The sequence below is a fragment of the Solanum dulcamara genome, chromosome 5 (assembly GCF_947179165.1).
Source record: "Solanum dulcamara chromosome 5, daSolDulc1.2, whole genome shotgun sequence".
NCBI classification, from domain to species: domain Eukaryota; kingdom Viridiplantae; phylum Streptophyta; class Magnoliopsida; order Solanales; family Solanaceae; genus Solanum; species Solanum dulcamara.
The window spans coordinates 75,233,228-75,256,704 of NC_077241.1; the positions used below are offsets into that span (position 1 = coordinate 75,233,228).

The 23,477-nt window shown below is 29.8% G+C and overlaps 1 protein-coding gene across 1 annotated transcript; it reads right to left on the minus strand.

Moving 5' to 3' along the window:
* Nucleotides 1–7,251: 7,251 nt before the first annotated feature.
* Nucleotides 7,252–15,092, minus strand: LOC129888520 (putative glucuronosyltransferase PGSIP8). The gene is made up of 5 exons (XM_055963482.1): nt 14,465–15,092; nt 9,033–9,291; nt 8,685–8,886; nt 8,423–8,570; nt 7,252–8,070 (listed from the first exon to the last, which is right to left on the minus strand). The coding sequence occupies exons 1-5, from the start codon at nt 14,740–14,742 to the stop codon at nt 7,527–7,529; spliced, it is 1,431 nt and encodes a 476-aa protein (XP_055819457.1). The 5' UTR covers nt 14,743–15,092; the 3' UTR covers nt 7,252–7,526.
* Nucleotides 15,093–23,477: the final 8,385 nt, after the last annotated feature.

Consider the following 23,477-nt stretch of genomic DNA (forward strand, 5'->3'; position numbering starts at 1 on the left):
AAGCTAGGGTCCGATCGAGGAAGCTTGAATGTTATCAAGTCGGATCAAATGAATATTTTCGCCAGAGAAAGGGAGAACTTTTCCAAAGCAAGAACTGGGACGAGAAAGCTTAAAACCAAAGCTTCCAATACCAAAAATGAAACTTTGACGGACGAAAAGAAGCCAAACTTGAGGTTAAACTTTCGTGGATTCATTTTAGCGAGAACACTATTCTTTCCCTCAAAATCCAACTCCAATCCGCCCTCTAAATCACTAAGAAAAGAGATCTATTTATTAAAAAAAATTACGTCGAAAATGAGGAAAAATGGGATGACATTTGAAATTCAAAATTTAAATGACTTTTTGGATAATGCTGAATTAGTACCAAATTTTCAACAAAAATGGATGAATTTAAAGCAACTAGATGGTAGATGATCTACCGAAGCTTCTCGAAACTTGATGTGGCGAGCTCTTCGCAAATCAAGGACAAATTTGAAGGAAAAACAGCTAGTGTGGTCACGTACATTGAAACATACCTATAATATGTATAATATATCGAATTAGAAAAATATTATAATTATTTTTAATTTTTTTGCTTATTGAATGTGCTAAAATATATTATTGTATTAAAATGTTTTATTTATATCTACACCACGTGCATTCAAATATGCCTATAACATAATGTATATAATTCAAAATCTATTATAATTATTTTTTATTTTTTTCACTTATTAACGAAATATATTATTGTATTAAAAATATTTTAGTTATGTATTTACATGTGCATTGGAAAATGTCTACAATATGTATAATATATTGAATTCAAAATATATTACAACTATCGTTTAATTTTTTTTAATGGGTTAGAAATACATTATATATGTATTTACATAAAAAAATATTTAATTTAAAAAGTAGTACAATTATCATTTCCATAATATTCAATTTAAAATTAAGTTTTAAATTAGAAATTAATTATTATTTTTAAAAAAGAGAAAAAAAATATTAGAGAAAGAAAAAAAACTAACCAAAAAAGTAAAAAGAAGAGAAGGAGAGAGATGGGGGAAGACAGAGAAAGGAGAGAGAGACAAAAAGAGAGAAGAAAAGAAAAGAAGGAGAGAGAAAATGGTTGGAAAAAAAGTAGAGAAAAATAAAAGAGAAAAGGTGTATTTATTATCTTTTGCAATTTTGGATAATAAAATTATGTTATAAATTAATCAACTTAGCAAATAGCAAAATAATTGAGAAGAGATATAATGAGAGAAAGAGAAATAGTTGAAATTGGAGTATATGTATCCGTGTGATCATTTTTATAACAACAATAAAAGTAGTGGGTAGTGGATGTGGACATCCATTCCACTATATCTAACACACCTCTAGGATGTCCACGTGTAATGTGTCTCATTAAAATTTTATTAGAAAAAATCTAGTGGAAAAAATCCTAATGAAGAAAAAGAGTATACACGGTAATACGCTTTGATTGCTGCCTCATTAAAAATCTTATTAGGAAAAACCCAGCGGGACAAAACCTTGGTTAGGGAAAAAGGACTGCAACGCGTATTTTACTCCCCTGATGAAAACTTCATTTGATATTTTGGAGATAACGCATTTCAACCTTATATCTTAGTTTTTCAAAAGTTGATGTTGGTAATACCTTTGTTAATAAATCTGCAAAATTTTCACTTCAACGAACATGTTGTACATCAATATCACCATTTTCTTGAAGATCATGCGTGAAGAATTATTTTGGTGAAATATGTTTCGTTCTGTCTCCTTTTATGAAGCTACCTTTTAGTTGAGCTTTGCACGCGGCATTGTCTTCGAATATAATTGTGGGTACTTTGACATCATTTTCCAGACCGCATCTTTCTTTAATGAACTTTATCATCGATCTCACCATACACATTCTCTACTTGCTTCATGATTTGCTATAATTTCAGCACAATTTGAAGAATTAGCAATTATAGACTGCTTTGTAGATCGACATGATATAGCAGTTCCTCCGTGTGTAAATAAATAGCCTGTTTGAGATCGAGATTTATGTGAGTTTGATAAATAACCTGCATCTGCATAACCAATAAGGTCTGCACAACCTTTTTTAGTATAAAACAAACTCATATCAATAGTACACTTGAGGTATCACAAAATATGCTTGATACCATTCCAATGCCTTCGCATTGGAGATGAACTATATCTTGCCGGCAAATTAACAGAAAATGTTATATCAGGTCTGATTGCGTTAGCAAGATACATAAGTGCACCAATTGCACTGAGATATGGTACTTCATGACCAAGAAGTTCTTCATCCTCTTCTGAAGGTTGAAATGGATCGTTTTTCACTTCAAGTGATCGAACAACCATTGGAGTACTTAATGGATGTGCTTTGTCTATGTAAAATCTTTTTAAGATTTTCTCAGTGTAGGCATAATGATGTACAAACATTTCGTGTGCTAAATATTCAATTTGCGGATCTAGATAAAGTTTTGGCTTTCCGAGATCTTTCATCTCAAATTCTTTCTTTAGATATTCAATCGCTTTTTTGACCACTTTAGGGGTTCCAATGAGATTTATGTCATCAACATAAACGGCGAGTATAACAAACTCCGATTTTATTTTCTTAATAAAAATACATGGACAAATAACATCATTTATATAGCCTTCATTTATTAAGTACTCACTAAGGCGATTACACCACATATGCCCTGATTGTTTCAGACTATATAATGATCTTTGCAATTTCATTGAGTACATTTTTCGAGACATATTTCATGCTTTGGGCAATTTTAATTCTTTTGGGATTTTCACGTAAATTTCATTATCTAGTGAACCATAAAGGTAAGCTGTAACTACATTCATTAGATGTATTTTAAGATTCTTATATACAGCTAAACTGATGAGATATCGAAAAGTTATTCCATCCATAACCGGTGAATATGTTTCTTCATAGTTGACCCCGGGTGTTTGAAAGAATCCTTGTGTAATAAGGCGTGCCTTGTATCTTACAATTTCATTTCTCTCATTTCGTACAAAAACCCATTTATAGCCAACCGATTTTACACCTTCAGGAGTCTAATTCTGATTGAATTGTCTTTTGCCATTCTGGCCAATCACATCTACATCGATATTCTTCGACGGATTTAGGCTCAGGACTTTCACTATCTTGCATGAGGTTAATTGCAACATTATATGCAAAAATATTATCTACCATAATTTTCAATCGATCTAAATTAATCTCATTACCGGTAGAACTTATTGAAAGTTCTTCGTACACTTGAGTCTCGGACTCACTGATTTCTTCAGGAATATCAGGACTACTCAAATCTTGACCTTCTTCAGGAGGTTCTTGTGTAGTATCATTTTTATTATTTCTCACACTTCTCTTTCTAGGAATTTTATTCTTTGATCCCAATGGTCTACCACGCTTCAGGCGTGTTTGAGATTCAGAAGATATGATACTAGTAGATGGTGCTTTTGGGACATCAATTCAGATAGGCACATTCACTACAGGGATATGTGACTAAGTTATCTGTTTCAAATCAGTAAATGCGTCTGGTATTTAATTTGCTATTTTTTAAGTGGATGATCTTCTGGACCTCCTGCTCACATGTGCGGGTGCGTGGATCAAAATGAGATACTGATGAAATTTTCCATGCAATTTATTTATTTTTTTCGAGTTCCTTTTTCTCTACCCCTAATAGCGGAAAAATTATTTCATCAAACCGACAATCTGCATATCGAGTAGTGAATAAGTCTCCAGTCAACGGTCCAAGTTATCGAATTATGGAGGGTGAGTCAAACCCAACATATATGTCCAACCTTCGTTGAGGGCCCATTTTTGTACGTTGTGGTGTTGCTACAAGCACGCATACCGCACAATCAAAAATTCTTAAATGAACTATATTTGGCTTATGACCAAATACTAATTATGACAGTGAGTATTTATTATAATTTGTCGATTTGAGACGTACAAGTGCTGCTACATGTAAGATAGCATGACCCGAAACAGTAATTGACAATTTTGTTTTCATTAGTAGAGGGCTTGCTATCAATTGTAAGCTGTTTATAAATGACTCTGCAAGGCCATTTTGAGTATGAACATGAGCAACATGATGTTCAATTTTTATCCCAATTGATAAGCAATAATCATTAAAAGCTTGGGATGTAAATTCTCCAGCATTATCAAGGCGAATGGCCTTAATCGGATAATTTAAAAATTGCGCTCTCAATCTTATTATTTGTGCTAACAACTTCGAAAACGCCAGATTTCGAGATGATAACAGACACACATGAGACCATCTAGATGATGTATCTATTAGTACCGTAAAATATCTAAACAATCGACTAGGTGGATGAATAGCTCCACATATATCTCTATGTATACGCTCTAAAAATATAAGAGATTCGATGCCAACCTTCAGGGTCGATGTCCTGACAATTAATTTGCCTTGATAACAAGCAGCACATAAAAATTTATCATTCATAAGAATTTTCTGTTCTTTAATGGATGTCCAATTGAATTTTTAAGGATTCGTTTCATCATTATTGATCCAGAATGACCTATTCGATCATGTCATAACACAAATATATTTAGATCAGTAAACTTCTGCTTTACGATCATATGTGCTTCAATTGCACTAATTTTTGTATAATATAGGCCAGATGACAAGGTTGGTAATTTTTCCAAAATATATTTTTGGCCTAAGACACTTTTGGTTATACCAAAATATTCAATATTCATTTCATTTAGTGTCTCAACATGATATCCATTTCTGCGGATATCTTTAAAACTTAAATGGTTTTTTGGAGATTTAGAAGAGAATAGTGCATATTTTATAACAATTTTTTCCCCTTAGGCAGAATTATAGTAGCTCTTTCGGAGCTTTCTATCATTGTTGAATTACCAGAAATTGTAGTAACATTTGCTTTTCTTCTTAGCAAATTAGAAAAATATTTCTCGTGTTTAAATATAGCATGGGTTGTTCCACTATTAATTACACAAATATCCTCATTATTGATCATTGATCCAAACAAAATTTGAGGCATGTCCATATTTTTCTTCAAAAAAAGGAAATAAAGTAAATATTATCATTAATACATGGTTCATTAAATAAATTTTACTTGGATTGAAAAATACAAACATAATATTTAGTACATATAAATAAAAGAAAATTACATATTATTAATCTTATCAATATTCATATTTTCATTTGGAAAATTAAAGAAGTTAGCTACATCAAGGTGCATATGCTCTATATTATTTTCAGAGATAAAGTTTATCTCTGGATTATTTTCTGCCCTCTTTAATGATGCCTGATATAGCTGAATCAGACGTTTTGACAACCGGCAAGTCCGCGATTAGTGTCCATACCTCCACATCTATGACATATGCTTTCTGAATTTTTCTTTGGTAAAGTTTCTGGCTTTTCACTCTTTTTTTGTACTGCTGATTATTTTTCGGTGCCAGTCGAGCATCATGATTAAAATTTCTTCTTTGACCACGACCACGACTGGGGTCATGGCCTCTTTCTCGTTGGTTATAATTTGTCTGATTCACTTCAGGGAGTGACAAAGAACCAACAGTCCGACTATCATAATTTTTCATTAATAACTCATTATATCGTTCAGCAATAAGAAGGTGAGATAATAATTCAGAATATTTTGTAAAACCTTTTTCGTGATATTGCTGCTGCGGGAGCATATTCGCAGGTGGAAATGTGGAGTATGTTTTTTGAGTTTATCTTGCTCAGTAATTTTGTCTCCGCATAAATTTAACTGAGCTATAATTCTAAATAAGTTAGAATTCTATTCAGTTATATTTTTGAAGTCCATTAGTCTCAGATTTAACCAGTCATGACGTGCTTGTGGAAGCATGACCAACTTCAGGTGGTTATATCTTTCTTTTAAATTTTTCCACAATTTTAGGGGATCCTTTAGTAAGATATTGTAATTTGATCCCTTCCTCAAGATAGTGGCGGAGAAAAATCATAGATTTTGCACAGTCTTGACTAGATGCCATGTTATCATCTTTGATGGTGTCTGCCAGACCCATCGATTCTAGATGATTTTCGGCATCTAGTGCCCATGAGGAGTAACCTTTTTCAGAAATGTCCAGTGCCACAAATTCAATATTTGAAATATTTGTCATTTTATAAAAATAAAATAAAATAAAATTCTTACCACTTTTTGTTACCTTAAAAAAATAGTCGGAGCCTCGTGCTGATAATGTGTTATAAATTAACCAATTTAGCAAATAGCAAAATAATTGAGAAGAGATATAATGAGAGAAAGAGAAATAGTAGAAATTGCAGTATATGTATCCGTGTGATCCTTTGTATAACAGCAGTGGTTATTTATAGCCACTGCAGGATGAAAGTAAAACAAATTAAGGGGCCAGATTTGAGTGACTCGAGGGGAAAAAAGGAAGAAAGAAAAAAAAAAGTAAAAGTAGTGGGTAGTGGATGTGGACATTCATTCCACTATATCTAACAAATTAATATTATTTTTGGCAAGAGTATATCTTATACTATAATTCTTAATTAATGTAATATAATATATTATTTATGTAATTGAGGGCCTAGTATATATTTGCTCTCGTGTAATTTTCCCTTATTAGAAGTCCAAGCCCATCACATGCTAAGCATTTCTACACGACTAGGCCATGGTAACTAAGGCCCAAATCCACTTACTATAAATAAAAAATGAAGCTCACCCACATTATCTAATTTTCCAGCTGATTTACGTAAATGTCCCTTTTCGAATCACCATTTAAGTTTGGGACAATTTCAAATATATATCATAAACTAATTAGTTTACAATAAATATAATCATGTTTTGTTTACATGAAAAATAGCCAAAATCATAGAAATATGCAGTGACTATATAATATAGTTTGACAAAAGTCATTTAAAATATACACTGATTATACAATATAAATTACTTATACATGAACTATATATACACTGAATATATATTATGATACATTTTATATATGAAATATACATTGACTATACATGAATATGCACCGAATGACTATTTTTTTAATAATTACTTTGGCCGAGCGATCCCATACTATAATTATCCCTTTAAATTTTGTCCCTATTTTTAAACGTTGTACAAATATAGCCCTTGCTTATATGTTTCTCATACAAATAAAACATTAGACTGTCATCTAGGGTTTGAATAAAATACAAATTTTTATACCACGATCTAATGTTTTCTTATACAATTTTCTGTTTGCTCTCTAAAAGGTTTATATATATATATAAAATAAGAAAAAACAAAAAGTGGGTCATTTACTAAATAGTTGTCTGAAAAGTAACAACTGGTGAAACTTTCTGAATTTTCTTTACTAATGGTAACAAAATTCAATTTCCAAGTATAACACATCCATTTTTACATTTGTGTAGTTCATATCAGAATTTGTAACATATCAAAGAATTCTTTTAGCTTGTGTAAGATCAATTGGCTCAAAGAACAGCACAAGCACACTTGCCAATAAATAATAATCACCTTTTTGATATCTTCAACTTTCCAAATTTTCCAATTCATCAATACAACTTGTTGAAACCAGCAGGTCCAGCAGATTCACTCAACCTAGGCAAGAACCCTTCCCTCTCAAGTGAAACATTAAGACATGACATTATTTTTACCAATGCCGTCCATGCCACGGGGGATGCGCAAAACGCGTATGCGAACACAGCTAATGCTCTTACAATACCATCAGAATACCAAGGATAAGCCATGACCAAAAGTACCCCGAATATTCCTAGCCATGGCACGAGAACAGGCAGCATTGGCAACAATAATGTGTTCAGTGCTATACATGATAGAGTGAAAGAGCCTAGTAAGTAGAGACCCCACCCGATGAGTGGATGAACCGTGCGAGGTATCAAGAAGAAAGGGATAATGTAGGCTGCAAGAATGGACCATATCGCGATCAGCTTCAGTGCAGTTCGTATCAAGAAGATGCTCTTGGTATCTTCACGTCGATAGCACAACTTAGATAAGTTAGGACGTGCTACGCGTGTCATCACAATTATTCCAAGGTAAAGTATAGTTTGGATCAGCACTAGTGGCATCTCTGCATCATACCTGTCAAATGCCAAACAGATTAAACTTTGATGAACATATGCACTTCAGAAAGCTCTTAGAAAGTTGAGTAGAAAGGGTAATTTCAGGTGAGGACAGCGATAACAGCGAGGACATGAGGAAAAAACAGGACAATCTAGGAAAATGTTTGTTGTATAGTCCCAAAAGAGCTCAAATGGAACGACATGGACAGTCAGGATTCATATACATACAGGACATTGCTTATTGATATTCTAAAGAGTAAAACGGAAAATCTTTTGACTTATAGTCCAGATAGAGCTTAAATGGAATGATATGAACAGTGAGCATTGATACAATGTACAAACGTATTAAAAGAAAAGATTTCAAGTCTTACCCAAGGGTTTGACGCCGTTGTTCATGCCACTGGATGCCCAAAGGAAGAACAGGCCACGACCACCAATACCAAGGCTTTAACCATGGTGCACCGGGGAAAGTAACGACACTATTAGGTCCACATGGTACCGACCAATGTAGTCTGAGATCTACAGAGTTAAAAGAAATAAATCAGTACTATAATTTTCTCTCTGCTTCAGGAATGTGTATTGGTGACATATAACAAATGTTGTCTAACAAAAACAACGCGGTCACAAACTTACAATAATAAGAGGCGTCCATTTGGTAACCTAGAGGCAGTCGAAAATTCCCCTGGAGCTTAGTACCATTAAGGGAAGGATGGAACATCGGCTGATCAAGTAAATCAGGGAAGTATCCTCCAATAAAACCTTGGTCCGCGCCATCTGGATTGTCCATTCCAACCTTCAGCTGATGAAGCATGTCCTTGAATACAATTGTTGATGGCTGCAATTCAACTATTATAAGTAACTCACATAATTCGCCTAGTACTTCACTCGAAACACTAGTCAACTAAATATTTGGCCTAATATCCGATTCTCAGAAACAACTAACAACTACTGAAAGAATTGTTCGTGGAGAAAAGTTGTTACCTGCAATACAAAGAGACCGGTATGGAATATGCAGGGATTGATGAAGACTGCGCAAAATTGTCCACATTGGAACAATTCATCTGTTTTCTGGAGGAAAAGGTTGTCGGAATCAAGCATGACGACCCTTTCATAATCTGTTAGGCTCCACGCGTAAAGTTTGTTCAGCGTTAACTTGAATCTCCAATTAAAATTGGATTGCCCTTTGTATGGATTGTTCAAATTTTCAACTCTCACTACCTTTGCACCATCTTCCTGCTCTCTACACATCCAATAACATAATTAGCATTTTAAGTATCATGATCCATATAATAATGAATAATTTCTCCAATGAAGATTCACATTTCTACTTTGTTTGAGAAAATACTGCTCGCTCCGTTTCAATTGTGTTATCTTACTTTCCTTATTAGTCAATTTAATAAAGAATGCATCTTTCCTTTTTTTGGAAACTATTTACTTCTAACTTTTCACGTGACATGTTTAAGACCACAAGATTAAAGAGCATTTTGATACATTCTACGTATCTTTAGTTTAAGACCAACAAGATTTGAAAGTTTTTTTTACATTCTTAAACAACGTGTCAAGTCAAAGCCAGACAAACAAATTGAAATGGAGGAAGAATTGTTAATTGTTTTAGGCTTATGATTTTTTCATCTATTTGACAAATGACAACTTAGGCAGCTCAAGGGCCTTAGGCAATAACAAGAGCTCATGTATAGGTCAGATGCATCCCACGAATTCGAATTTTATAGCAAATAAAAGCCTAATATAAGTGGAGAAGTGTAAAATGGATCTATTATTCATAAAGTTTTGAACCATGAGTCACTGAACTTTTGAGAATTTCTCACTTATAATAAAGAAAGTAAAAATGAAAGACAAAACAAAATTTAACAACCTGTCCATTTCTGAACAAGTTTTCTTTGTCCCTTTAGACTTTATAGCATACATGGAAAACTATTTTTAACTACTTGGTCTGAGTTGGGTGGCAAAAACTATAAAAGAAAAAAAATAAATTAGAAAGTAGTTGTTTGTGTTTGGCTAATCAATTTGAAAAATACTTTTGCCACTATTTGAGCTGCAATTTGTGCTTGGTGGTTCAAAAAGTGCTTTGGGAGAAAAACTATTTTTTTCAGTTTTTGAAAAACAATTTATGCGGTAGACATCGAAATTTTGTAGGACTTTACAAGACGAGTCCTATTTCAGTATAGGCACTTGGAGGCTACTCTACCCTAAATACTAATTCATGCTTATATAAGGGTATTATATTTCCTTTATAAGGCATCTCAAAAATTTCACAAATTTATAAAATATTCATAAAGAGATCAAGATATGCCAAACTGATAATCAAATACATCAAGAAGATCCACAAATTCTTTCATGGAGATCAAGTTCAAATCATCCACGATGGAATCAAATTCAAATCATCCTTATTCGAGAAATACGCTAGTAACGATCCTCGAATCACGGAGAAATTAGAGAGAAGAATCAAGGGAACAGATTTGTATCCGCACTATTTATCAATAAAATATTTTTATTTCTTCATATTTTTTTTGTGATTATAATTTATTTTTTATCACTCTAAAATTTGTTACAAACATCTACTACTACTCAACTCTATAAGATAATTATTTTTAAAAATATTTGTAGCCTCCTAAAAGCTTTGGCGAAATATATTATAATTGTTCAACTCAATGATGGAAGTTTAGCCATGCGATGATATATTTTAAATTAAGTTTTGAAAATTGAAGTACGTCACAATTGGAATATCCAATTTTAAAGTAATAAAACTAGTTTTGGGTCCCCACTAAATTAGGACACTTGAACTGTTGAACATGATGTCTAAAAGAATTAGCAAAGGCAATATTATATAATTTAAGACAAAGAGAACTTAAAAAAGAAATACAAAGTGGCAAATCTACTTTAAACCAAATTAGTGGGCTTAGAGATAAACCATTAAAAAACAAATCAAAAAGGGATATTCCTCGTCTAATGTCTATGAAGTGAAATCATCCTTATCCCTCTCATAAACTAAAAGATATTAACTTATCAGGTAATTAATCTTATTTTTTAATTATTTATAATTATCTTTTAGAAAATTTGACAGTTTAAAATAATTATAAAATTATACTCCTAACTAAATAGGACTAAGTAGGGTTGTTCATGGTTATGGTTAAAAAATTAAATCGAATTGCAATCTCAACTAAAACGATTAAAAAAATTGATATTTGGTTTAGTTGGTTAGATTTTGATTTTGGTTTTACTAAAACAAAACCGCAAAAATAACCAAACCGAATCAGGAAATTATATATATAATATTTATATATTATTCATAAATAAACTATAAATATTTTCTTAAATTTTATTTAAGTTTTTTAACTTTATCATTTTCTAAAGCCCAACACTTACATTTTGGAATATAATTTTCTTGTATCCCCTGCCCCGAGTAGTTCCTCAATTGTTGAGCTTGAGGTTATTATTTTGCTATAAAGATTTGATCTTTTTATCTTTGGTGTATAATGACTTTAGTATTGTTTAATTAAATCACTTCGTTCGTGTAATAATAACTCTAGTATTGCTTAATTGAATCCACGGCAACTTTCATGTAGATTATTCATTTACTAGGTGTTTGTGTCTATTGAGATGTGTATGCCTTCAACAAACTTATTATTTTCAAACTGAAAAAAAAAAGAACCGAACCAAAGCGACAATAACCAAAGCGACGATTATTTTTTTGGTTTGGTGTGGTTTGATTTTAAAAATTTAAAAACCAAAAATTAGTTTAATTTTAATTTTAATCAATAACCGATCTAAAACGAAACATGAACACCCCTACTACTAAGTCAATCAAATGGACCAAAACCATTAATTCAACTCTCATTTAGAGAACATATTCAAAATTTAAAATTTATGAATTTTGATAATTACTCGCTCGCACTAAACTCACAATCCATTTATGCTACTGGGTTCGTAGTTTATTTATACATATATAATGAATTCTCAACACATATATAAGATGAGGACTAAAATTACTGGATTTTGCTCACTTTCTATCATATATGGTACCTCCACCTTTGTTATCATTGTGAATGAAATTATCTCATCTTCACCCTTATCCCGTTTATGTTTTAATATGTAACAATAACATAATCAGTGTAAATCCATAGATAAAGTCTATAAAAGATAAATTGTATATAAATTTTACTCGTACCTCATAAAGGTAGAACACTGTTCCAAAAAAAGTAAAATAAGGAATAATTAGACAAATAGTCTCATTATTCATCAAATTTCCAATTGTATATTCTAGTTGAGCTTTGAAGATTATTCGAGTATAGCAAAAACAGAAATGAGGCCATAAAGGTGACTTTGCATTGAAGAAGTGGTCACAAAATGTTGTGAAAAGAACAAAGGAGCACATCCTAGAAGCAAACAATCCATGCACATTCCACAAAGAAATTATCACCACCAAAATCATTTCTTATAACAACTATATTGTTGAAATCAAAAGTTAGTAAACGTTTTTCTTCATTTTTAGACAAAGTAACTTTGACCAAACTTCTTTCTCTTTGTTCTGATGATAATGGAGAAACTTTTTTTTGGGTCAGTAGCATATTATTAAAGGCGGAATTAAAATTTTGAATTTATGAATTTAAAATTTTAAAAAAGACATTTTAATATATTCTAGATAAATTATTTATATCTATAAAGTAGATTTATTGATACAAATACATGGTTTGGGACTTTGGGGCTTGGGCCAAAGCTATTGATTCTGTCAAATTAAGCAAAACTATAGGGTGTTCAAACTTGGTGGATGGTTCTCTCCTTTCTACCCTTCTTGAATTCAAAGTATTTATGAATTCGAATTCATGACACGGATCTAATTCACATATCACGTTCTACACTCTTATTACTAAATCAAAGAGTTTACGATAGAATTCAAACTCGTGGTATACATCTAATAGTTGTACCTATCAAAAATTAACTCTTATCACTAGACCAAATTTCAAGAGCAATTTTGACCTAATTTTCTTACTTGTTAGTTATTACTCCATTTTGTGTCCAATGGTTATCCTTGATTGTCATGTCACTTCGTAATGAAATTATTTATATGAACAATTATTATTACGAATAAAATATTAAAAAATAATTAATTTTATTGTGAAACTTTTAGACAAATAATTTAAGACAATCATTTTGAAAAACCATTACAGTAATTTGAGACGAAGGAAGTATAAAAGACAGAAACGCCTATAATATGCTGGCAAAATTAAGAGGAAGATTACTAGTTAATTTCCTAATTATAATATGTGACCCAATTCAACGAGGGGAAAAAAAAAGATGAAAGAAGAATTGACCCATTACAACTATATATTTTATTTAATTTCTTCTTAGTGTCATTAAACTTCCACTGCCGTTTGACAAATGTTTGAAAATTTTACTGTACTTGATATATATACCGACCCTTATTAAAAATATCTCCTTTTATTTGACTAGGGGGATCCATAGTATAGCGAGGGGTCGGTGGACCTCTTCAATAATAAATTATATTATATAAATAAAATAATTTTTTTTATTTTATATATATATATATATATATATATATATATATATATAAATATTAAATTTTTTTAAACATAATATTAAAAGCTAATTTAATGATTAATTTTAAAATTTAAAAGTTTCTAATTTAAATCCTAAACAATATTTCTATATTTTTCAAATTTTTTTAATGAAAATTTTGAATCTATCTTGATATTTGACAATCTGATAAAATTTATGTGGGCCTTCATAACACCCCTAATGTGCAAGCTCACCGCCCATCTGGCAAATTAATGCTTAAGAAACTCAAATAAAAAAAATTCAACCAAGATAGTACCCAACTATTATTAAATCAGTAAAAAATTGTTTAGTACGATGTTGCACCAGCCAACACCAAAAGAACCATAGATTTAGAGCTGTTTGGATTTGTTTTAAATTAATTTATAAGTTAAAAATTGATTATAAAAGTTTTAAAATATAGGTGCATTTCAATTTATTTTTTTGATTTATAAGCTGTTTTTAATTTATAATCTGCTTAAAATAACTTCATTCAAACAAACTCAATTATTTATTAAGGCTTATTTTAAGCACAAAATAACTTTAAGTTGATCAGTCAAATAATCAAAAAAATAAAAAACAAGTAACTTATAAGTCAATTCAAACGGACTCTTAAATTTTTCTTTAATAACTAATATAATCGAAAAATCTTTGATGGTCAGTTTGCACAAAAATTAAAATTCCATAGATAATGGTTTGTTCCTCTACATTTATCTACTATATCATGTTTTCTGTGATTTTATTATTAAACACAATAAAATTTAAACGCATCATTAGAAATTTTGGCGTGTTTTTTAGTAATGATTTACGTAAATATAAGAAACAGAGGAATTGAGACTTACAGAGTTCGGACCCAATGAAGAGGAACATCGAGAGAAGCAATGACGACGAGATCAGCGTCGACGCCGAGCCGGGAAAGCGATCGTAACATGACACGTGTCGCGACGTAGAACTCATAGTCTCTTGGTGTCCCCATATACATCATGGTAGCATAGGCATTTCTGTGCACCCCTTTCCTTTCCAGCGTCGCCGGAACTCCACCAATCGCTGTCGGAACTCCGGCAATCACCGTCGTTAAAGTTAAAATCAAAATCGAAAACAATAACTTCAACTTCCCCATAAAAAAAATGATCTTTTTTTTTATTTTTATTTTTTTCCTTTTTTGGGTCCTCGATAAACTTGAAGAAAGTCAAGAAAAGCTAATGAATCTTTGTAAACGGAATCTCATTTATAAAGCATTTGGTCCTATATCCTTTAAGGGGTGTTAAAAAGTTCACCGGAAATATCAAGATTCCGGTGTAAAATGGTTAAATCAGAGCTAACAGAGCAAATCTCTGATCAATCTCAGCAATCGGAAAAACAAGATTCCGGCTTTGGGTGTTTATATCTTTGTGCTTTTTGGTGTTTTGGGGGAAAAAGAGAAGGAGATTTGAGGGTTTAAGCAGATAGTATCGAGGAAAATTACTTAAAAGGGTGGAGAACTAATATAGAAGATGAAAGCCGAGATGAACCGGCTTTTATAAGTTTTTTTATATTAATTTATTTTCATTATATTGATTGAACATTCTAACTTATGAAATAATGATTTAGACACTTTCAAAATTTATTTGTTATACTAGCATCGGATGTTCATGAGATACAGCAAGAACGGATTGAATTATTTAATTAGTTATCAGCTGAAATCAAATTAAAATATCTAAATATGTATTATCAGAGTTTGAATATTTACTTGCCAGTTAAAATTGAATTTAAATATTTATTTATGTATTATTCTCCCTTTTATTTCCATCGGCTTTATGATAATTTTAAATGTTCTCCTTGTTATATCATCTCCGACCAACAACCTTTTTTTTATTTCGTTTGTTTTATTTATTTCTCTAATTTTGATACAGAGTTTGAAAAAATAAAATAAAAAATTGAATTTTTTGTCTTAATCTAAAGATACATATAATATATTAATTTTTTTTTAATCTTGTAACTTTATACATACCGTATGTAAAGGTGAAATTAAAAAATTATCAAGAAAAAAAAAAGATACACAATTTTAAAATGGACTAAAAAGAAAAACAAAAAATAAATTAAAATAGAGGAAATGATCTTTAGAATATTTATTTACATGGATTTACCAATGAATCACAAAATTATAATTTTTATATATAATATCTAAATTTATACAGAAGTAATTAGCGAGATCATGCACATATAGTTTTAGATATTTAAGGTGATGTAAAATAGACACTGTCCCTACCTATTTAAAGATGTAAAGTAGACATCGTCCCAAAATCAATTAGAGAGGAAACAAAAAGTTTTAGCTGTTATAAAATAAATTAATTTAACAAATTAAGAAAAAGAGATAATAAGAGAAAGAGAGAAAGAAAAGAATACAAAGAACTGAGTACATCTCTTTTCATTTTACACTATCTTATTTATAGGCAGAAAATAATAATTGTGGAACAACGATGAGTGGGAAGGAGGAAAAGAGGAAAAGGAAAAAAGGACGTACATCCACTTTCATAACATTAGCTACATTAGGATGTGATTCACATTTAAAATTTTTAATTAAGAATTTAAAATATATTTAACATCCCTTAGTAATCCTTGGTGGTTACGTTAGAATATTTGCGTTAATTCTAATGTTCCTCGGGAGTCTTGTTGGTTTTATTAGGTCAAATACCCCGTCTTTTAGTTTGATTAACTTCAATATTTGTTAGGTGCATTATTTTAATAAAATAAATATTGAATTAATAAAATAAATATTGAATTATTAGGTCAAATACCCCGTACAAATTATATTAAATTGAAATAGGTTACATCAATCAACATGAACCTTAAAAATTCATGTAGTTGATTATAACTAACTTATTATCGTCACTATATTGACACGTTCTTGTGTTAGAATTATATATGCTTGAATAGAGCTAAATTAATATCCCCTCCGTCTCATATTAGTGAATAGTAATATAAAGTTTGATAAAAATATTTGTCATTTTACATGATTAAGATAAAATATAATTAGTTAAATATTGTTTGTACATAAAGTGCAATTTATTATAAAGATATAATGGTGAAGTAACAAATAATAGGGAAAAGGGTTAAAAATGCCCTTAAACTATTTGAAATAAATAAAAATATCCCGTTTATAGTTTGGTCCAAAAATATTCTTATCGTTAGTACTTTGATCCAGAAATACCCTTATTATTATTCACAACAACAACAATCCAGTGAAATCCACAACGTGGGGTCTGGACCCTTATTATTATTTAATGGATTAAAAATCCCCCTATTGTTAAAAAAAAGGTCAAAAATGTCTTTTTTCGAATAAATATATTTTTTAAAATAAAAAATAATTTGTTCCTTATAAAAATATTACTTTTAAGAACTCTATTCTTGTTTTCTTTCTTTTTAAACTACTTTAAGTAGTAAAAATGTAGGAAATTATTCTATTCGTCGTAATCTCATTTTAACAATTAAAATAGAATAATTTCATGTACTCTAAGCTTTAACAGATAATATGTCATATATATAAGATCATAATAAATTCATAATTAATTTTTATTCAAATAACGATAAAAAATAATTATAATAAAATAAGAAATATTTTAAAATTTTTAATTTTTTTTCTAATTGAAGTAGAATAAACATTTGCTAATAAAAGAAATATTATTAGGAAAAAAATACTTTAAAAAAGAAAATAAATAATATATTTATCTGAAAAAAACATTTAAAATATTTCTTATTTTATTATAATTATCTTTTTGTCGTTATTTGAATAAAAAGTAATGATGGATTCATTATGATCTTATATATATGACATATATTATAGGTAAAACTTAGAGTACATGAAATTATTCTATTTTAATTGATAAATGAGATTACGAAGAATAAAATAATATTACGAAGAAAAAAATAATTTTCTACATTTTAATTACTTAAAGTGGTTTAAAAAGAAAGAAAACAAGAATAGAGTTCATTAAAAGTAATATTTTTATATAAAACAAGATTTATTATTTTAAAAAAAATATATTTATTCATAAAAGGACATTTTTGACCCATTAAATAACAATAAGGGGATTTTCTGGACCAAAATATTGATGATAAGAGTATTTTTGGACCAAACTATAAATGAAGGGCTTTTTTGTTCATTTCAAATAACTTAAGGGCATTTTTTGACCCTTTTCCGTTTTAAAAATATATATTGATTCGAAAAAGAACATTTTTGACCCATTAAATAACAATAAGGACATTTCTGGACCAAAGTATTAACGGTAAGAACATATACAAATAATATAATTTTGCGCCGAATAGAATTCGAATAAACCTCTGACCATAAAATGGCTCCGCCCCTAATGACTAATATATTCATAATACTAATCAATTATCAAACCATCAGTGTATAAAAGAAAACGTTCCCATCACTTGAAGTAAATAAGTTGCGTTATTTGTTGTCATGTTCCTTTTCTCGTCCTTTAATTTAATTAAGTGTCTTAATTAGGAATAATTACAAGAAATCCAAACTGCCTTCTTTTTGTTTTATTATTAAAAAATCAAGTGGGACCCGGACCAGAAGTCCACTTGTCAAACAATAAGAGAGACTCACAAATGGTTTGTGATATATAAAATTTAATTTCTAATAGTAAGTCAGTAAGGAATGAAAGTTAAGTGTGATTAGTATTACGTGTACAATTAATTCAAGATTCAAGTCACCTATTACTTCTTCCAAACAGAGTCCATGTCATCACGCTGTTGATTTGTTTTTTCATTAAAAAATAATCAAATTAATTATGTCGGTCTATTAAATTTATAAATCAAATCAAACTAATTTATTATCACTTTTTTTATTTTGATTTTAGTCGATTTTCTTGACTTTTAGATTTTCTTTTTATAATTACACCGTGATTGAAAAATATATCAAATTGCAGAGGTTGTTTTATTGATCCTGTGATTTAATGCCTCATTTGAAGTTTTCAATTGAAGGTTGTTCTCTTGATTGTGTGATTATATTGCTTAATGATATTTCAAAAACACTTAAATAAATAAAAATAAGATGGACAATGTCATCTTCAAGACATTGTATCCGAAAATCATATAACAAAACTCACGAAAAGACACAACACATGACAATTTTTTTAGTCATATTACAAACCCAAATATGAAATAATATATGTAAACATTGAACGTTATAAAATAATTTTAAAATACTTACAAAACACATTATAATAAATATTTTTTTGTGTGTATAAAAAATAAAATTATGTATGTATTATGTCGGTTTGGTTTGTATTCAGTTTAACTTTCTTTTTTATTAATACCAAACCAAACCAACAATGATCGATTTATTTTTTTCAACGCCAAATCAATCAAATCAAATCACAAGTCGATTTTTTTTTGTCGGTTTGACTCGACGATTTGACTTGTACACCATTCATGTAGGAATAAATTTTTCTAAAAAAAAACATTTACTCACTCATATCTTCATCCAGTTAATTAAATATTGCTGCGATAATCATAAACATGGTGGTAAAGTGACAAGTAATTTTTATCCTAAATTAAACATTTTGTTTGAGTTCCCAAAATATATGATTATCTTTGGTTTGTTGGTATATGTATCGTGTAAATTGGTTGAAGTATATATGCTTCTCATTGTAAAAATATGTCTTAAATAATATTAATTTAAGTTCATATAGTTTAAAGGATAGTTTGATGCACAAATTATTTTATGTTAATTAGCAGGGTATAAAAAAAATCACATTTTATGAGATATAATATAGGCAGTCCACCTTAATGCAAGCAAATTAATATCTTTAATAAAATTTTAAGACTTACCACTGTGTCGACCTCGTCCATTATTAGATCAAGATATTCAATATTTATCCACTATTGAATTTTCCTTCAAATAATCCAAGTGGATTCAATTAGGACCATTTCTTCAATGATCTGTTGACTCTTCCCACATTGACGTCTTTTTCAGTTTCTTCCAAGAAAGAACATACAAGTGAGGATTAAGGGACATCCTAATCAGAGGCGGAGTCAGAAATTAATACATGAATTTAGTCAGATTCAATAAATTAAATTTAAAATTTATATTTATTTTTAAAAAATCATTTAATATATATAAATTATTAATTTAAAGCTTAATAATAGAGCTAAATTTTTAAACTTATAAACTTCAATTCTTAGCTTCGTCTCTAAATCACAATTAGCGCAATTAATAGTAGGCTACCTCACCGAGAACATAATAAGAGACCGGGAAAAAAAAACTAAAAAGTCAGCTGCGACAAGTCAATTCAAACAAAAATTATAGGATTTTCAACCAACCCTAATTTTATTAATGTAAAAATACAATTATTTGATTCGTCTCAAAATAAAGGTCATCTTAAAAATTCAAGACAAAACTTACTATGTGTCAACTTAACAAAAACATTTTGTTCCAAAATAAGTATCATCTTAGAAACTATATTCAAGACATACCTTACCGTATGTTTTTTCAACTATATGTTTATATATATCTTCTTAAAAATATTCATCTATATTTAAGAGATGTTTATTAAATAGGAATAATTTTGTAAACTACGCATTATAGTTATTAATTTTTTAATAGACGTGATTTATATTAAAATGACGCTTATTTTGAGACGGATGAAGTAATTTCAAAGAACGTTTTGCTAATGACACATACGACCTAATTGTTGAGTTTAAAAGAACTGGACCGAGATTATCTAAGCAAACTTTATGGCACCCATTATTTAAAGTCCGAAATTTGAATTTGGAGTGCTTATCTTAGGTCGAAAATGTATGTTTTTCTGGAAAAAAATAAACAAAATAAATTATTTTTAAAAGTTTAGGTGTTTGGTTGATCTTTTTTATTTTAAATAAAAAGTGTTTATGAATCGTAACACGAATTGCTACTTTAAGTACCAATTATTATATGCTATTTATGAGATTCCTTGTTGATAGTGGCGGAATCAGGATTTTCAGGGTGTTCATAATTTAGAATAAGTAAAAAAATAAACTGATATTTTATTCTTTTTTTTAAGTTAAAAAATGGAACTAATTTTTTTTTTAAAAAGGCCTAAGTCGGGGCTTGAAACCCAAGCCATTACGGTAACTTTGAACAACCTTAATCATTGAGCTATCTTTTTTTATTATGTCAAAGGTTTTCAACAATTAGTATATATCCATAAATATCGATATTTAACATATAAACTCACAAAAATTTTCTGACAGAAATTGTTCATCTGACCACCCTTGCTAAGGTATAGCTCCGCCCTTGCTCGTTGATAATTCTTTAAGTTTTAGGTTTTCCCAAAACAATATTTTAGTGAGAGAGCATGGCAGAGCTAGATGTTCACTTCTTCATATATATGGGTTTTATCTAATTCAATAATTTTTACTTAAATAACGTGTTTAGGTTATTTAAGTCATTAAATATCTACACACATTAAATTTAAAATTCAATTATTAACAATGGAAGTCGTCAATTTAAAATTTATCAAAATTCATAAAATTAAAATTCCGACTCTACTTTTGAAACAGAGATGAGACAATTTTTTAATGTCCTAATTACATTTGATTTGGACTGGATAGTCATCTAGCATTGTTCTTGTTAGATGTTAATTGGGTCCTAAATAGTACGTGACTTTTACATTACCTAACTATGAAAAAATAAGATATTTAATTTTGAAGAGATCTATTTTATTTTATTTTTAATTAAGATTTTTGCTATCACATGACGATAAGGAACAACTTTTTATGATATTTCTCACTATTTCAGTTGGTTATTTAAAGAGAGATGTATTGAAAATATTCAAATTTGGCGCAAATTACTAATTTTATTTCTAAACTATTGACATTGATCTTTATAATATTCATATATTTCACTAACTAAACTTAGATACACTTCCGATCTGCCACATGTTATAGCAAATGGTCTCAAACTATTGTAGAAACATGTGACTCTTATTTAAAAAACTGAGAGAAGTGACCTCTAAACTTGACGAGAATTTAAGAATGTAGTTTGCTCATATTGCAAGATCAGGGGTGTATTTAAATACAATTAGTTAAGTAAAAAAGTGTTTTTTAAGGCGATAAATAATTTGATAATGAAAATGATAATTCACACCAAAATACTTCTAAAAAAACAACAAGAAATGTCACATCCATTTAGATTGGTTTTGGCTTCTTGCACTACCCAGTGACCACTTTAAAGGCTTCAAATGAATGTGCCACTTTTCTTTTTTTTAATTTGAAAAAAATATATGCTATTTATAGTGTTTAGTTTTGAATATTTAAATCAAATTTTAAAATATTAATTTAATATAATTAATTTTAAAAATTAGTTTAATTAACTCTAGAAAAATGATATGGATTTTGAGATGAAGTGAGTACTATATAGTTTTATTTAAGTTCTTTAACGGTTATGATCCAGCCACATTGCGATTGAGACACAATCCAGATTTATACGAAGACAATAATGGGGAATTTTCCGCAGTAGGCGAAAGCTTAACGTAGCAATGTTGCGTGGAGGAAGAAGGAACTGTTGAGGTATTATCCGCTTTGGGTTTAGCCTCACAAGGATTTGTTCATTAGGTATTTTAACCCAAAAAATGTCTCAACCATTAATTCTAAACTCATTTTTAAAACATTTTTCTCTCATTCTTGTGTGAGATTTGCCTGAGGTGTAATGTGTATCCATTTTAAAAGATTTATCATTCGTTATGGGAGTCAAATACACCCCTCCCTGGGACTCAACGACCTTGCTGAGGTTTGCCCCAAATCGTACCAAGGGAGGGTCCTGCTCACATACCATCTGTAAAAACCATACTCCACTTATTAAGGTATTGTCCGTTATTCAGATCACTTAGTCATTTCACTTATGAATAGCAGGCTTGTTGATGGGAGTCATTTTTCACGAATTGCTACTTGGAATTTTGTGGGCCTTAATAGAATGGAAGGGATACAGAGGATTCGTATAGCTCAACTCGAACTAGCTTGTGGTTGGAGACTTGGGCCTGAGTTCAACATTTTGATTTGTTTTAAAACTGTACTAGTTTTAGAGAACCCCTGGTTTGCCAATTTTCCTTAAACGTGAGTTGCTTAATGTGGGAATGAAATGGGCATAGGGGATTTGGAACTGAACTAGTTTGCCTATTTTTCCTTAAGGGATAAATTTTGTAGTGTTGAAATGGGTCTTCATTAGATTGATATGTGTTAGTGAAATTACAAGATTAAAAATTACAATTGAAAAATAAAATGAAGAAAATAAATTCTCTTTTTGGCTGGGTCGCGAATATCTCGCTCTCTTTAAGGAGATTCAAGCTGCAGCAAATCTTTTCACCAGTTCAGCAGTGGTCCTCTTGACTTGTCCCCTCCAGGATACAACTGTCTTATCACAAAATGTAACTCAACAAATTATGGACAAGAGTTGAGTTTAAATCTCCATAAAAAGAACACCTCCCTTCAACTAATAAGAACTCTCTTTTTAGACAAACTTAACTCACTCAATGTTTTCTTCCATTTCAAAACAAAGAAGACCTTTCTATTTATAGGAGAGAAAATCATTCAAAAATGAAAAAATCATGGAATGCCATCATTATCATTTAGTGCACCATTATGATTTAGTGCACCACTTATTAGTGATAATTAGGTTAAAAATACATAATTGAATGATTTAGTGCACCATTTATTAGTGATAATTAGGTTAAAAATACATAATGGAATGAATAATCTTGCACTAACTAAAAATGATAATGAAAGACATTTTTATGTACTAAAGAGAGAATTATAACATATGCCACTTATGCAAATTAATATCACTCAATATTTGATATTAAAATGCTAAAAACTAACGATATGTAT